This window comes from Gobio gobio, assembly GCF_949357685.1.
Source record: "Gobio gobio genome assembly, chromosome: 1".
NCBI lineage: Eukaryota > Metazoa > Chordata > Actinopteri > Cypriniformes > Gobionidae > Gobio > Gobio gobio.
The window spans coordinates 61167161-61183289 of record NC_137097.1 but is presented as its reverse complement, the minus strand read 5'-3'; the positions used below and the strand labels follow the sequence as shown (position 1 = coordinate 61183289).

The window sequence follows — 16129 nt, the reverse complement described above, 5'->3', positions numbered from 1 at the left end:
CCTCATGTCGTTCGACACCCGTAAGACCTCCGTTCATCTTCGGAACACAAATGAAGATATTTTAGTTTAAATCTGATGGCTCAGAAAGGTCTCCCTTGGCACAATGCACGGTTCACTCTTAAGACCCTTAAAAGGTACTAAAGACGTCGTTACAAAGTCCATCTCATTACAGTGGTTCTACAATAACTTTATAAAGTGACGAGAATAGTTTTTTTGCGCAAAAAAACCCTAAATAACGACTTATTTAGTGATGACGATTTCAAAACAAGGCATCATGAAGCTTCGAAGCGTTATGAATCAGTGAGTCGATTCAGCGGTTTGAATCGCCAAAGTCACGTAATTTCAGCAGTTTGGCGGTTTGACACGCGATCCGAATCATGATTCGACTCGCTGATTCATAACGCTTTGAAGCTTCATGATGCAGTGTTTTGAAATCGGTCATCACTATATAAGTCGTTATTTAGGTTTTTTTTTGCGCACAAAAGCTATTCTTGTCGCTTTATAAAGTTATTGTAGAACCACTGTAGTGAGATGGACTTTGTAACAACTTTGAGGTCTTACGGGTGTCGAACGACATGAGGGTAAGTAATTAATGATAGAATTTTCATTTTTGGGTGAACTAACCCTTTAACAGTGTGTACTTCTGTCCCTCACAGCCTCAATTTCTGTAAAAAATTAAATAGGTTATATAGCATTAAGGTATAGGGTGAATTCAGGTTGAATGGGACACTTTTTTCCAGTCATCTCAATGGCAAAAAGTGTCCCAATCAACCTGAATTCATCCTACTGTCTTAATTTTCCAGGTGTAGGGTGATTTCAGGGTGATTGGGACACTTTTTTGCCATTGAGATGACTTGGAAAAAGTGTCCCAATCACCCTGAATACACCCTATTTTGAAATTATGCATTGCATCCTGTTGTGTTTTAGGGTTAAACTTATCCTGGGGGGAAAAATGAGCCTACCTTTCCCGTTTTTCAAAACAAAAATTAGTTTTTTATATTATTTGACATGCTTGTTTTGTTTAAATCAGCACTGATAGCAAGTGACAAGTAAACTATATAGTACCCCCTAGTAAATGGTCAAACGAATGACACGGCTGGTCATGTGATGTCAACATGGCGGCGTCCATGAGGGGGCGACCTGCTCATTGTAGATTAAACAGCCTTTTCTAGAAGCCTGCCATGTTATCTCATCATGTATATATCGTTCTACTTATGTTTCTCAAAGAGCCGTTCACCTCTAAACAGTTTAATTAGCAAACATTCCTGGGAGCGCCTTTAAAGTGCAATGGAAGTGTGTTGAATGCGCTCTCTTCACACTCCAGGGTTTCCTCGCCTTGTTTTTTTTCTCTTCTCCAGGCGGCAGTGTGATTTCTGGCCGTGCGCGGCGCTCACATCTCCTGCTCCTCTCTCACTCACTCACTCGCTCTCTCACTCGCACACGGGCACAGGAGTGTGAGAGACAGCCATGGAGAGGTGGAGAAGCGACTGTTTTCTTTGTTATTTTTAAACTCCGAGATCCGCATCGATGACACGATTCATATCTCGCCGCATACAACGCTATTCCCGATGCGCTCGAAAACGGAAAGTAGGTTCTCACAGGTACAGTACGGAGCACTTTTTTCCTCCTCCTGGCTTGGGTGTAATGGGGGTTTGCGGTAGCGGAGGGAGAGAGAGAGAGAGAGAGATAGAGATGAAATGCACCGTCGCTTTTTTCTCTGCTCGCGTTCAAATCCTCTGCGAGGTCGAGCGCGCGCTTATAAAGCTCTCGCGCTCGGTTTATCGGCGCGCGATGCGCGTGTTGGAGTGCGAAAATCAGTGTTGCAAAGTTGCACACTAGTCCCTGGGCTGCGGAAGGGCCTGGCTATGTGTGTGTATGGAGTTTGTTTCTTACTTTCCCCTCCCCCATCCGCTCCTGCTGCTGCTGAGGCCGAGACATGAATGCGATGAATGTGGGGCTCACTTCAAAGCAGATCGCGAGGGCAGCGAAAGGGGTGTTGTAATGTCGTCAGCGAAGGAAAAACGCAGCGCGAGCGAACGCGATCCCTTTGTAGATGGCCGTTTTTCCCCGTGCATAAGTGGGATGATCGGATACATTGGCGTTTGTAGTGGTTAAAGATGGCTAGCGTGCTGTGACAACGTGTTCTCACACTAGTTGAGTCAGAACCGTTGAGCGGATCAGCAGAACAAGCTCACTAGAAATGTCGGCTCGTGCACTCAAAGATGGTGAAAGTGTTTTTCACCACCGTCTATGCTCACTTGTTCGGGAAGGTCTCGCGCCGCACGTACTTCCTCTCCTCGCGCATTACGTTCTTTGATGCGGGTGATGTTTGCCGTATTAATGTTATAAGTTATCACAGCTTGTGTTGTTTTGCAGCTAGTTAGTAGCCTCCTTCAGTGCACACTCGTGGCGTTTGGCGGGGGCATTGTTTCCAAATAACAGCATTTGTGTGCGTAAAATGTTTCTAAATTCGAGTCTTGCGCTGGGTTAGCCTGCTAGCTCATCGCCATTGAAGTTCGCGCTGTTAAAGTTATTGACCAGGAAAGCTCAAGGTGTCTTTCCTCCTCAGCTGACTTCACCAAGAACATCAGACAGAAATCTAGTTGGCAGGCAGTCACAGGTTTTAAGGTCGGAACTTGAAAGTGTTGGATTTATGGTTGGTGTCGTAAAGCGTGTCACAGGTGAGTTCAGGAGTGGTTTGTGCCATGATGGCTGCCCTTTTGCACCGTCTTTGCTTTTAAGATAGATGCCCGAGGCCACTGCAAGTTTGATGGGGGTTGTAGAGCACTGCAGTGTTTAATTAAACTTAGATGGTACAGGTTTTAAATCGCCCAAAAGGTGTAAGTTACTGTGTGTGTGTGTGTGTGTGTGTGTGTGTGTGTGTGTGTGTGTGTGTGTGTGTGTGTGTGTTTGAGAGAGCCATTATTACAGTGTAATTGACATGTAACTCTTAACGTTAGAAATGTTCAGGTCTTGTAGGGTAACGCTTTATTTTAGTGTCCTTGTTACATGCACTGCTATAGTAATAACAGTAAAGTATGCATTATTACATGCAACCAACTCTATAGTAATTATTATTACCAGTACTGATTGTTTACACTGTGACAAGGACACCTTGAAAATAAAGTGTAACCCCCTTTGCTTTCCCAATATTTTAATGCTTTATGCAATGCACAGAATTTATGTTGGCTTTGCTTGTGTTTTAATGTACTTGATACATCAGTGACAGTAGGTCATAGTGTTATACAACTTTACATAAAATCCAGTATACTGAGAAACACACTATGGTAGGAGTCAATTTGAGTTGTTGATGACACTTTGGTCTCCTTAGTGATATTCTCTTTTTATTATTGATATTTGATTAATGGACCCTTTTCACAGTCTGTGATGACGTGTTTTAACATGTCGTTTAAAATACATTTCAAATGTATGTATGTGTATAACACTATACTTTGTATTTGCATCAAATTACAAAAAAACTAGTTAGCGCTGCTGTAAGGGTGTTCCTAATGACTGCTGTTATATAATTGATTTACTCGTTATGAAAGTTGCGAAAACACTATTGTGGAGTTTTATATTTATAAAAATATATTTAATGTAGTCTGACCTTCACCGCTATAGAAGTTTACCCTACTACGACGACCGCTTCTGAGTAACCCAGAAATGTGAAAAGGGTCTGTTGTTGATATAAAATACCCAACTTCAGGTCAATTATTAGATTTTTGAAGCAAGCAGCACTATTTTACGCAGGGTTTTACACTGTGCTCTGCATCAAGCTGTATTATTACTGTGCTGAACTGACCATGTCGAGCCTCATTGAATGTTTTTCCATGCCTCTCTCTCTTTACTTCTCTTATAGGAGGAATTCTTTCGCAGTGGCATTAATAGAAGTCTGGATATAAACTTTCTGCCTTTTGGGCTGTACTGGGACAGGGTGCAGGGACACTGTGAGCATGAGTGTAAACCAGCAGGCGTGTTATCTGGCAGACCCGGGCGGCAGCTTCACTGAGGATGCCCCCAGACCCCCGGTCCCCGGGGAGGAGGGCGATCTGGTGTCCAGCGATGGACGGCAGTACAGCCACAGTTTTTACTCCTCCAAGAGCGAGGGCCTCAAGAACGAGGCCTCCATAGCTACACCCAGAAGACCCGACCTGGATCTGGGCTACGAGCCAGAGGGTAGCGCTTCCCCGACGCCGCCCTACCTGAAGTGGGCTGAGTCCTTGCACTCGCTTTTGGACGATCAAGACGGCATCCACTTGTTCAGGACTTTCCTCAAACAGGAGGAGTGCGCCGACATGCTGGACTTCTGGTTCGCCTGCAGCGGCTTCCGCAAGCAGGAGAACAGCGAAGGCAACGAGAAGATGCTGAAACTCGCGAAAGCCATTTACAAAAAGTACATCCTGGATAACAACGGAATCGTGTCGAGGCAGATCAAACCGGCCACCAAGAGCTTCATCAAAGACTGCGTGATGAAGCTTCACATCGATCCCGCCATGTTCGACCAGGCTCAAACGGAAATTCAGACTATGATGGAGGAAAACACCTACCCTTTGTTTTTGAAGTCCGACATTTACTTGGAATACACTAGGACGGGCGGAGAGAGTCCCAAACTGTTCAGTGACCAGAGCTCGGTGTCAGGGAATGGCAAAGTCCTGCCGGGCTACTTGCCAACTGTGAAAGAGGACGAGGAATGGAGGTGCGACCAGGAACAGGAGCAGAACGCCGACAACGACCCCACTCCCAGCAACAGGCTGACCCAGCAGCTGCTTCTGGAAACCGTGCCTCAGCGGGTGGCCAGCAGTAAAAGATATCAGGACAACCGTGAGTACAGGTAAATCCCTGCAGCTTTGAAAAGCCTGTCTCTCTTCTTCCATCCCCCTTCCCCCTTGCGGTGCAATCGCAGTCAGAAGAAAAAGATAAAAAGGGAATCTGAGTTAAGCACAGCCTTCCACAGGAGATGAGAGGAATGCAGTATAGGCAGAAACCTCTAAGTAGCTGCGACTGAGGTAGCAAGACAGATACTGGGTCGCAGCGTTGTCTTTGCCTACTGCGAGTTGGTGCAAGTGGGTGCTCTTTGTGTTCTCCATGCAGGTGTCTCTTGAATGGCAGGCTTTGCAGCAGAATAAAGGTTTCTTCAGGAGAACCACAACATGTATTCTCTTTAGAATGTGGACAAAGGAAGAAACTGCATTGAATATTTTGCAAGACAGAAAGAATGTGCGCGCACTAAAGTTGAGGTATAGATTTAACCGATCCGCTCAGGGACGATTTATGTATCTGATCTAATGAACTTTGAAGTCCATCGCTGGGTATGGATTTGGTGCGTTTCTGAATGTTTAGTAGATCTCTATCGTTCATACCACCCATAGTTTGCCCGGCGAGCGAGCGTATTGGAATGTATGCTTCAGGTATTGTGCTTTGTAATGATTTTTTTTTTGTTGTGCTCAGACATTCCCGAGGCATTCCTCCCCATCAGTTGTGATGGCCCATTGTGCTCTTTTATCTTTCTCGTTCATATCGTGCATTGCACAGCATCGTTTAATCTGGAGGACGTGGGGTTTTTTTTTAAGCCGTGCTGTGAAATTTACAGCAAATCACTTGATGCATCAGAGCCTCGAGTCCCTCCATATGAGCAAAATGGGATTTAGAGATGTGACTGCTAAATACTTTAATCCTTGTCCTGCTGGAATAGAAAGCGATGCATGTGGGCCTTTGAACAGCCTCTGCTGAAGATTACAAAGCTTTCCGCCCTAGATTTAAAAGCAAATATCGACAGGTGCTTTCACAATGAGATATCAAAGCAACAAGGCACTCCAGGTATGGGGTGTTTTTAGGCTTTTACCGTGGTAAAAAGGCTTTTTACGTTTACATGCACCGTTATAGTCAAACTACAGCAGGTTTTTGTGCAGTCTTTATCTGTCCAGCTATACATATGATGCATTGCATAATCAAACATTTGATGGATTAAATGCATGTTGCCACATGACCTCTATCTTTCAGAGCATACACACAATGCCAAATGCCATGCTGGACAAAGCTGAGGTAAAATACAGTATTGTTGAACGTTGCATGACCAAACCGGAACCCATTGCACTCCGCTTGTCAGAGAAAGTGTTAGCAGTGTGAACTGTCGTCGATATGGACTTTTAAAGTAATAAGCTAACCTTCCTAGTTCACTTTATTGGCGTTTTATTCTATTTAAATATCTAAATGTTAGTGTGAAGAAGAAACCTTAAAAAACTATTAGATATCAATCTGCATATGCGAGCGAAAGCGGTTATGTGATTCAGCTCGTAATCCAAATTAAAGGGGAATCTGTCATTTGGTCACCCTCATTTAAAACCTGTATGACTTTATTCTCTGGAACACTTCTCGTGTTTTTTTTTGTCGTCCTTACAATAGAAGCCAATGTTACCCAAAACTGTTTGGTTACCAGTATTCTTCAGAATATAGTCACACAGGGTCATGTCAGAATTTTCATTTTTGGGCGAACTATCCCTTTAAAAAACTCAATTGGTGCGATTTCAGCCAGGATGCAGTGCTTTAAAAAGACATTATTTTAGTCCAACTGTTTTCTCAACCTTTATGACTCCAAGGCTCCTATTGTGACTCCAAGGCTCCTATCTTCCCTGTGATTTAAAATTGAACTCTGCATTTTTTACTTGATAAAATTATTTTGCAGCTTTGCATAACTAGGAAAAAATGTGTATCCAGTTATAAAAATACCCATGGATGACTTGTACAAGTCTTGAAATCCCACTTTTAAATACACAGCGTAAATTGTAAATTGAGAGCATGGATTTTGAGCAGCTTACTGCTTTTATAAAACGGAGATGCAGTAAAACAGCAAAACGATACAAGACTCACACTTCTCAATGGACAATATTAATAAAATCAATCAGAATAAATAGATTGACCGTTTGCAGTTGTGGTACAACTTAGTAACTTGCTGCATTAATTTCTACAATGCCTTTGTATGCATCCCTTCCAATCAGGAACTCAGCCTGAACTATCTTTTTTTTTTTTTTTTTTTGAATTTTTGAATTTGTACAACATGTTTTTATTTTTTTTTCTCTCTCGGAGCTAAAGCTTAAATTCTAAGCAGGCATGGAGGAGCAGGAGGAGGATTTACACAGCCTGATTTAGCCTCTGTAAAATGCTCAAGCATACATTGTGCTCCGCTGCTCTGATGTGCTCAACTGCACTGTGTTCACTGCTGGCACTCCTCCCGCAAAGAGATTGAAAATTGCGGAAATCTACCCCTAGAAGTTGACCCAGTTTTCTCTCAACTGTCTGAGACAAACCTTGACATCTGTTGATGGTGCAGTAACCCTGTTCTGTCCAAAACCTCAGAGCTTTAGATGTTCAGGTGAGGTATAAAGATGAGAAACATCCCCAGGAGTGTTCTGAAAGGAAATGCGCACCTCTTTGAGATTGTTTTGCAGCATCTTCTTCCTTTCCTCCTTTTGACTCGCATCTTCTCCCGACAGTTTATGTTTGGCATTCGGAGGGCTTTGTGTAGCATTTTAATTTTTGGATGTTGTTAAAGGGTACCTTTTTTTTTAAAAACAAGATTTAGCATGACAAAACGAAAGGCTCGATGACAGATTGATATTGTTAAACCGCAGAAACTCCCTCTACCCAGCTCGACGTATGTTCCATTGCCTCTGGACCTGATGTGTTTTTAATTAGCGGGAGCAATGTATTTATGAGGCTGTGTTCAAATGATTTTTTCATTAGGCCTACATGAAGTATTTGGCTGGAATTACAGAAAGACATCAGGTTTATTTTTTAAATAGCCTTTTAGGTAAATGCTTTAGGGTTTCATGCATATCAATTTTACATGAGTCATATGTCTTTTATTTGCTGGCAAAAACAAGGAAGTGAGGGAATTCAGAAGTTTCTTTGGTAACTAGTTTGGTAATAAGGCCACAGCGATTGTCTGTAATGTGCATTAAGAAATTAGAAATAATTCCTCGGCTTTACCAAGATCAGTAGTAAAATATAAATCTAAATCAAGAGAAATTTGGTCAGCAGGACACATTTTTTTCCCTTCTGTTTTTGATCCCTTGCACTGATGTAGGAATACATGATTTACTTATATTAAACGAGCAATAAATCCTTAAAACAAGTTACTGCTTCACATCAACGGATTTATTCATTGCATTTCATAGCTGAATTTCAATAAAATATAGTGATTTTAACAGTGTATTAACCATATTTCATCAATTAACAAAATACATGTATATGCATTTGAAGAGTTAAAGTAATTGCAGTAGAAATTAGTAACTATCAGACAATATAACCAGTGATTGCATATCGTCAGATCTCTTAAAACATTTAGAACCATATGCTGTAAAAGGTCTCCATAACGATTGACTCTATCTGCCCGTCTCACGATGACAACGGCGTTCTGCTAAAGCCACTGCGTGGGGAAAACGCTAGTTATCGTCGCAAATAACATTCGATTAAAACTTAGGTGATTTTTAAGATAAGTGTAAACGTGTTTTAATGTCTACTTGCCAATATAATATGCTCCTAGGTTAGGGCTGTAGCGATACACTAATCTCACGATATGATACGATACTCGATATTCAGCTCATGATACGATATATATCACGATATTCAGCCAACGATACGATTCGATACGATTCGATATAATTCGATACACTTACATCATTTTCTGAAAGATTTAAAGGGGACAGAGTGAATTTGGTGATATCTTGTGATTGTTTCATTTACTTGGATTGAATTAACTGAACTGAAAACTAAAATCATCAATTACACAATATATGTCTCTGACGGGACAGAGAGTCTACAGCTTGCAAATGCTGGACAAAATGAATCTAAGATGTGTTGAGAAAATTAGTTCCATTTATTGAAACAGTGCAAACTGTAGCTTACAAGCCTTTGAAAAGTAAATAAAGTGCAGTATTGCAATTAACAATGGAGTTTTAAAAAATTGCACCAAGTGGCCTGTTCTGAACAGTTTCTTTGACAGCTTTTTTTAGCTTGACACTGACATTTGGTAGTATTTCCAGAGTATTTCACGTTTGTGTCACACAGCTTGCAAACCAACCGCGATGCTTTGTCAAAGTCAAGGGTCTCCAACCTTTTTTCATTTGAGAGCTACTTTTTAAAAAAGAAAGTCAAAGAGAGCTACTCATGTTATATAATACTTAAAACTCTTAAATAATGCATCATAATTCTCATATTAACAACTATCCAAACTGTTTTACAACTGAAAGAGTATAGTAGTAGTTCCAGTAGTCGGTACAATACCACTATTTTTTTTTTTTACATAAATGTTTTATTATATATGATGATAATCATAAGTAAATAATACATAAACATGTAAAGGCTGTATGCTGTTTAAAAGTAAACATTGTTTATAAATGAAAGATCAAGTGAAAAATAAGCAACCATTAATAATTATATAATTAATATTATTTATTTCATAATTATTATTATTAGTAGAGACGTATTATTATTACATAGAGACGTAGCTAAATTTACTGTAGGCTACAATCTGTAGTCAATCTCTTCACGTTAAACCAAACTTTTATTTTGACGGGTTGCCGTGATTACCAGTGTCTGTGTTCATGATGATATGACAGTGGGTGTGCGTCTTTCTCATTCAGCTCCCTAGTTCAGTCAGGGCTCAGCCCATTGACTTGTGTCCTGATCAGTGCCCTGACTACTGAACCAGTAGCAGATTGAGACGCACCCAGTTTTCTCAAATGAAACGGTAAATTCTCATGAAGTGACGGTTTATGCCTTCATGTCGGCAGAGACTACAAGAGCGAGTGCGCGCGCGGCGCTCGTCATCCACACAGACGCAGAACATGCAGGAGTAATATTGAAATAGTATTTTGCAGTTTATTATTTACAGACACTAGTATATATTCGGCTTCAGTCTGGAGCCCTGCGCTTAAATTAACACGGAAGCGACTGAACGCAGCTGCTATGGTGAGCTATTTTTTAGAACAGACCCGCGGGCAACTCATGTGGTCCTTGTGGGCGACTCATGTTGTTGACCCCTGAGTCTAAGTCGTCGCTTTCCTTCTTCTTTTTAAACCCAAAGTGCTCCCACACATCTGCTTTTAAGCATGAAGGCGCTGGATTTATATTCGCCGCCATTTTTTTTAATCTCCTCGCTCTGACTCCGTAAACAAGAAGAGGTAGACGTCGGCGTCTGTGTAAAGTTAGTAGTACGGGTAACTTGCTCTACAGCGGTACTAGCGGCTGGCTGACCAAATCGCTCTTCCTTCAACGCAAATGTGGGTAAACACGGGGATTTGAATGGGACTTATGTATCGATACTCGTGGCTTAAAAATCGATACTTTCTTGGGAGAAAAAATATCGATTTATATCGCAGAATCGATAAAATTGCCCAGCCCTATCCTTGGTAGAGGTATAACCGGTAGAGATTTTGGACTGTCGTCTGTTGATGTGGTACAGGGCTATTTCGGCTGCGGTGAGTCACGTGACAATCATGATTCGTCTCCATGAAAAAATAATAATAAGGTGAAGCCTTCTAAAATAACGGTTGCCTTAAACTCACTCTGGGGCTTTTAAACTTGCACGTGAAAGGGTTAAAAGAATTATGACATTTCAGTGGTATCGAAAATGTTGATATCATAACCTTATTTAAAGCAAAAATAACTATATTGTGATTTTATATATCGTTATCGTGAAATAAAATGACTCGTTCCGTGATATAAGCCCACCCCTGCTCCTTGTCTTCACGATGTGTCTACCCGCTGGTCTGCCAGAGCCGCTGTGTGAGGAAAACGCTATTAAAGGCCCCCTGAAGTTTTTAAACTTTTAGTATTACTATGTTAGCCTTAAGGTTAGAAATAAGATGGTGTGTTCCAAAACAATGACAAAATTCGCATTTAGGAGATATAAGCATTCAAAACTTAGTCTCTCACTTCCGTCAAAATGAATCACAGATTTTTATGACATTATCGCATCACCTTCTCATCACATCTTCTGTCCAATCAAATGCTCTTTAGAATCTTTAGAGTCAGTGCAGACAACAAACATATCGGACCCATTTAAATTCTGCACAGAATGCTGTATTTCAAAGCGATAGGGAGGAGATTATGATGATAAACGGTTAGAGATTAGGAGGAAACTCTGGCTTAACCAAACAGAAACGCTGCATCCCAATTCGCATACTATCCGTACTAAATATTATTCAAAAATATAATGTGTGTCCCAAATCGTAGTATGTTGAAAAGAGTATTCCAAAGATACCCGGATCGTCTACTATTTCCGGTCAGAATTCGAAGTGCCGATCGACACGCACTCTTGATATTGCCCACAACCCATTGCGAGTTGGACGAGGATTTGATTAAAACTACAAATGCGGATAAAAAGTGTTAAACTACAAACATGATGGATGTGCGAGTCCGATGGTTAATTAGAGAGGTTTAGATAAAGGGGTTTGAGTGATCAATTATCAGTATTTAACCTGACGAAAAGATATTTATTCAATGTTGTACACATTATATTTCACTTGCAGCAGCATTGTGAACTTTTGTACTGATACGGCCATTAACTTTTAAATGCATCATTATATTTAAACTGCAAACACATGAGGAGCCTCTGCATTAAAGACCCACAGATGGCAGATCAACGTGTTACTACATTTCTCTCCGATATGGTAGGAAATTAAACTGAATGTGGAGGATTTTAACTGTGACGACGATTGACAGGGCAGTTTAAACAATGACGGGATGCACGCAACTAAGTGACAGAGTCCAGTCCGTTATAGATGAAGAAGTAGTATGTCCCAAAACTTGCATACTCTTCTGCTACACACTCAAAAGTATGTACTTTTTCCTCACAAAAAGAGTACATACTTTTAGGTCGTAGTATAAGTAGGCAAATTGGGACTCAGCAAAAGGCTCTGGTCAAACTGATATTAACGAAACACTATTGGCTGTTTTAAAAAAAGGGGAGGAGCTGCTTACAGCTGGAGCCGTTTCAGGGGAAATTACGTCAACACATTGAATAATGCTGCGCGTTTCAAGGGACTTCAGTGGGCCTCACTGGATGTTTCAGTTTGTCAGAAGCACTGCTTAATGGAAATTCTCAAAGACCAAATATTTACCACCTTCTGTTACTACCGATCAGCCCTTCTGTCAGGCAGAATGTCAAGCTTGACCAGTCAGATTAAACAGAGAAACAGTGAATCATTTAAATAAATCATATTTTTGAGTCCTGAACACTTAAATTTATAATACGAAAGATTTTGCTGTTAAATAAGTTAAACCTGCCTGTTTGACTTTTAAATGGGCTGTATGTTTTTTTGTTTTGTTGTTGTTGTTGTTTTTACTGTATAAAGCATAAAATACCATAGCATTTAGTTTCCTATTTAGTTTCCTAAATTTCTGCAAAACATACTAAGTACAAATACTTGTTTATCCGAAAAACAATGCTGGAGCCAGTTATTCTACTTTTAAATGTGTGTTGGAATGTCTGTTTTTGTTTTGATCTGTGTGATCCCGCCCACTGCCAATTTACCCAATAGTATTTTGACCCCCCCGGGTTGCCAGTCGGTGGAAACAGCGTTTTGCTGCCTACGAACTGGGTCAGCGATTGCAGATTCTACCCAACCTAAAAAGCCTCTTCAATAATAACATTGCAAGTGTATACATTAGCTGATCAACTTGCAGTGTAAGGCTCGTCGCTTTCCATTGTCAATTGTGCTCTTTCCTTTTGCGTTTCGTCCTTTTGCGTGTGGCAACCCGTGTGAGCATTGATACCCCTTTTCCACCGAGGCAGTGCTGGTGCTGGTTCGGAGCCAGAGCCCAGTTTCAAATGGGTTCTTTGTCTTTCCACTCCCAAAGCAGCAGCTCCGAACCAGGAAAAGTTGTTCTTAAGTAGCACCAAAACATTGCTGGTCTAGAAGTAAGAACCGCTTGCGTCAGGGGCTGGGGCGGGGTTACCGTGACCAACAAGTCCAACACAAACTTGTGACCGCCACTTTTGAAAAAGAAGCTAATCGAGCTAATAGCTGCTCGATTGTAATCTCCGTCTATACAATATACGGCGAGCTGCATGAATGCGTTGGATTCGCTGTGTTTTGATGCCAATGTAGGATCGCAAAGCCATGAGCATCAATAGAAACGCAATATTTGCCATTTTGATGGAAGGCTTGTTCGAGATCGTATCTGCGCAGACCGATCGCCGTATGACAACGAGTACAACGAGAGCATACGACTCCTTATGCTTTTGAATCGCTCATGCAGTATTTTGATATCATCCGCTGATCGTCTGCGCAGCGCCAATGCATCTCGATCAAGCCTGGTGTGTTTGTGTTTCCCGCTGCCTCGCTAGCGTTGCTGAGAAAGATGAGACGTCATTTTTCTTGTATTTAGGAATTATATGGTCATCTGATTTCACCCTGTGTACATCTAATGTCAAGATGTCTCCATATGTTAGTGTTTTCAGGTCGTTTTACGAAGATTTTTTTTTATATTAAGAGGGAAATTGCAATGTCCAGGTTAGTGCCTGTCTCAAAAAAGCTCAGTGATTTCTCTTTGATTTGTGTGATTACACGGCTCTCTAAGAGGTAAAGTGTATTCTGAATCTCAGCCTTTCTCTTTTACCTGTGCTCTTGAGTGCAGAGCTGCCTTTGAGGGTTTAATCTGTAGGAATCTGGAGTCTGTGTGATCACATGTGAAATGGGATGACAAAGAGCTCATAATTATTCTGAATGTGGGGAGGTGCACAAATCTTGGGCACAGCAATGTAACCTGTACCCAGCTAATGGCTCCTTTCAAATGCGCATCATGCTTTTGTCCCAGTGGAGTTGCTTTGGATGCAAGGATTTTTAAGTGGTAATGGGCTGCAAGGGGAGCCAGTTAAATCCTAATGCGCCTGTGCTTTTTTATTTTTTTTAGAGAGCTTGCTTTTTCTTTTTTCTCTTTTTATTATAGGAGATGTCACAGTAATTAATGTGTTCGCTCGGTTTGATGTTGGCATGTGTATGTTATTGAGGGGAAGAGAAAGCAGATCGATTCGTTTTGAAACGCAGTAATGATACAGAGATTCCAAATGCCCCCTGCCTGTTTTAGAGGTCTTTGTTTTGTGGAGAATCAAATGGAATGGGGAATGCTGGGCATGCGGAGAGAGCTGCTGAAGGCTCGGGATCGTCTCTGAAGGCTTCTGGGTATCTCTTATACGGTGAATATTGACATTGCTGCTGCTTGAATCATTAGAAGACCGTGGATGGGTTGAGAGCGAGGGATAATCACTGGAGACTGCAGAGAGCCTTGGTCTCTCTCTCTCTCTCTCTCTCTCTCTCTCTCTTTCTTTTTCTCTCTTCTCCCCCTCCCCTCTCATATACTCCATTTTTCCTGTTCTATCTGCCTCTGTCTGTTTCTTTCTGTCCCTCTGCTTGGGCTGGCCATAAAGAGATGTTTCTGTCTCGTTTTGTGAGAGGTTCAAGCAGTGCCTAGCTGTTCCCAAGTGCCACACAATAAACAAGCCTTGTATCGCTCTTATAAACACTGTGAGAATACCATATTCTGAAATAATACTGTCTGGTACAATGCAATACACTTCCTGCTCCTTTTGTGGTTGCTTTAAAAGTGCATCCATCCAGTGATGAATAATTAGAGAAGCATATTAATTTCTATCATACCTGTTCTTCTAAGAAGGAATCCATATTGCAGGGTAGACTACCTTTTTACATTGCTCTCATTTTCATCATCTCTGTGTCATGCTCATATTGGCCATCCTGGGTTCTGTTACATGCCTCAGTTGGCATGATGCATGTTAGCTGGGTAAATTCAGTATGAGCAGAGAATACTGTTTGTGATATTAAAATTATATAAGGGAAGTAAAATGTTGTATTCTTTCATATGACATTTTCAGTACCACAGCTTTTGGAATCACTCGTTTATTTTAAAAGTTAAATTAAAATGATATTCATTAACACTGCAAAACAATTTTTTTATGCCCAACGTCTTTGCGGAGACACTGCAACCCTACAGCAATGACTGCAAGAAACTATGGATGTGTTTTTAGTTAATTTCTTTCCTTCACATTACAACAATACAGTCTACTGTTGCTAAATTGCAGGACGTGCTAGATAATAAAATGTAAAACACACTGCGTAGTCTTCACTGTATGAAATCTAGATTAATCCTACTAAATCTACTGAAGAGCTGAGTAGTTTTTCTCTTTGACTTTTCTTGTTTTTGATTAACATTAAAGTGCCCCTATTATGCTGTTTTAAAAAAATGTGGAGGTCTCCAAAATATCATATATTCATTCTCATAATATACATTGCACATCACCACATTGTTCAATGATTCTCAAACGACACTCTGGATGAATCAGTCTCCTAAATCCCTCCTTTCCATGAGCCTACTCTGCTCTGATTGGTCAGATATGCTGCGTGCACCGCATATTTCGGAAACAAACAGCCATTACCATAACTGAACTCCAGCACTGATCAGGACATAAGTCAATGGGCTGACTCCCTGATCAGTGCCCTGACTACTGAACTAGGGAGCTGATTGAGACTCACCCGAAGTATCAGCAGCAGTGATGGCGGTAGATAGTGGCTTTTTCTGCTGCTTGAGTTGTTATATCCAATACAAATTAAGCATCTCTAGTAGGGCTGGGCGATATGGAGCAAAAAATATATCTCGATATATTTTGCTATATCTCGATATACGATATATATCTCGATATCTTTACAGGAAAAATAACCCCCCAAAAACTACTGCAAAAACAAATATGCCAAATACCACAAAGTGTTTTTTTTTATTGAAGTGCAAAGAGGTAGGCAGTTCATGTAGGAACAAAGTAGGTATGCAACAATACAGTAAGTCCACAGTTCAATACATATCTCGTTTTTTTTACCACGGTTTTCGGTTCGGTTCGGTTCTGATGGCTAGTTGCATCAGATTTTTTCTATTCTATTCTTAGCCGAACAGCAAGAGCTTAAGGAGGAAAAAATACGATTTTTTTTATTGCAATACTCTTTCTTTATTTTACTTAAAAGACTTGAAAAACCTTACTTAAACTTAAAACTTTACTTTTAAAAAACCTTGTACACATTCCTAGTGTACTGTATAATATAAAATAAATATATATTTATAA

General features: G+C 40.8%; 1 protein-coding gene across 3 annotated transcripts in view; it reads left to right on the top strand.

Moving 5' to 3' along the window:
- Positions 1–1412: 1412 nt before the first annotated feature.
- axin1 (axin 1) overlaps positions 1413–16129 on the top strand; it is a 46957-nt gene continuing 32240 nt past the window's right edge. Inside the window, exons 1-2 of one of the 3 annotated variants that reach the window (XM_079824411.1) lie at positions 1413–1601; positions 3860–4831. In XM_079824411.1, the coding sequence (XP_079680537.1) occupies positions 3954–4831 (878 nt within the window). In that variant the 5' untranslated portion in view covers positions 1413–1601; positions 3860–3953. Of the gene's footprint in view, positions 1602–1922; positions 2682–3859; positions 4832–16129 lie in introns of those variants that run through there. The other 2 variants (XM_079824412.1, XM_079824413.1) reach the window with 2 other exon arrangements.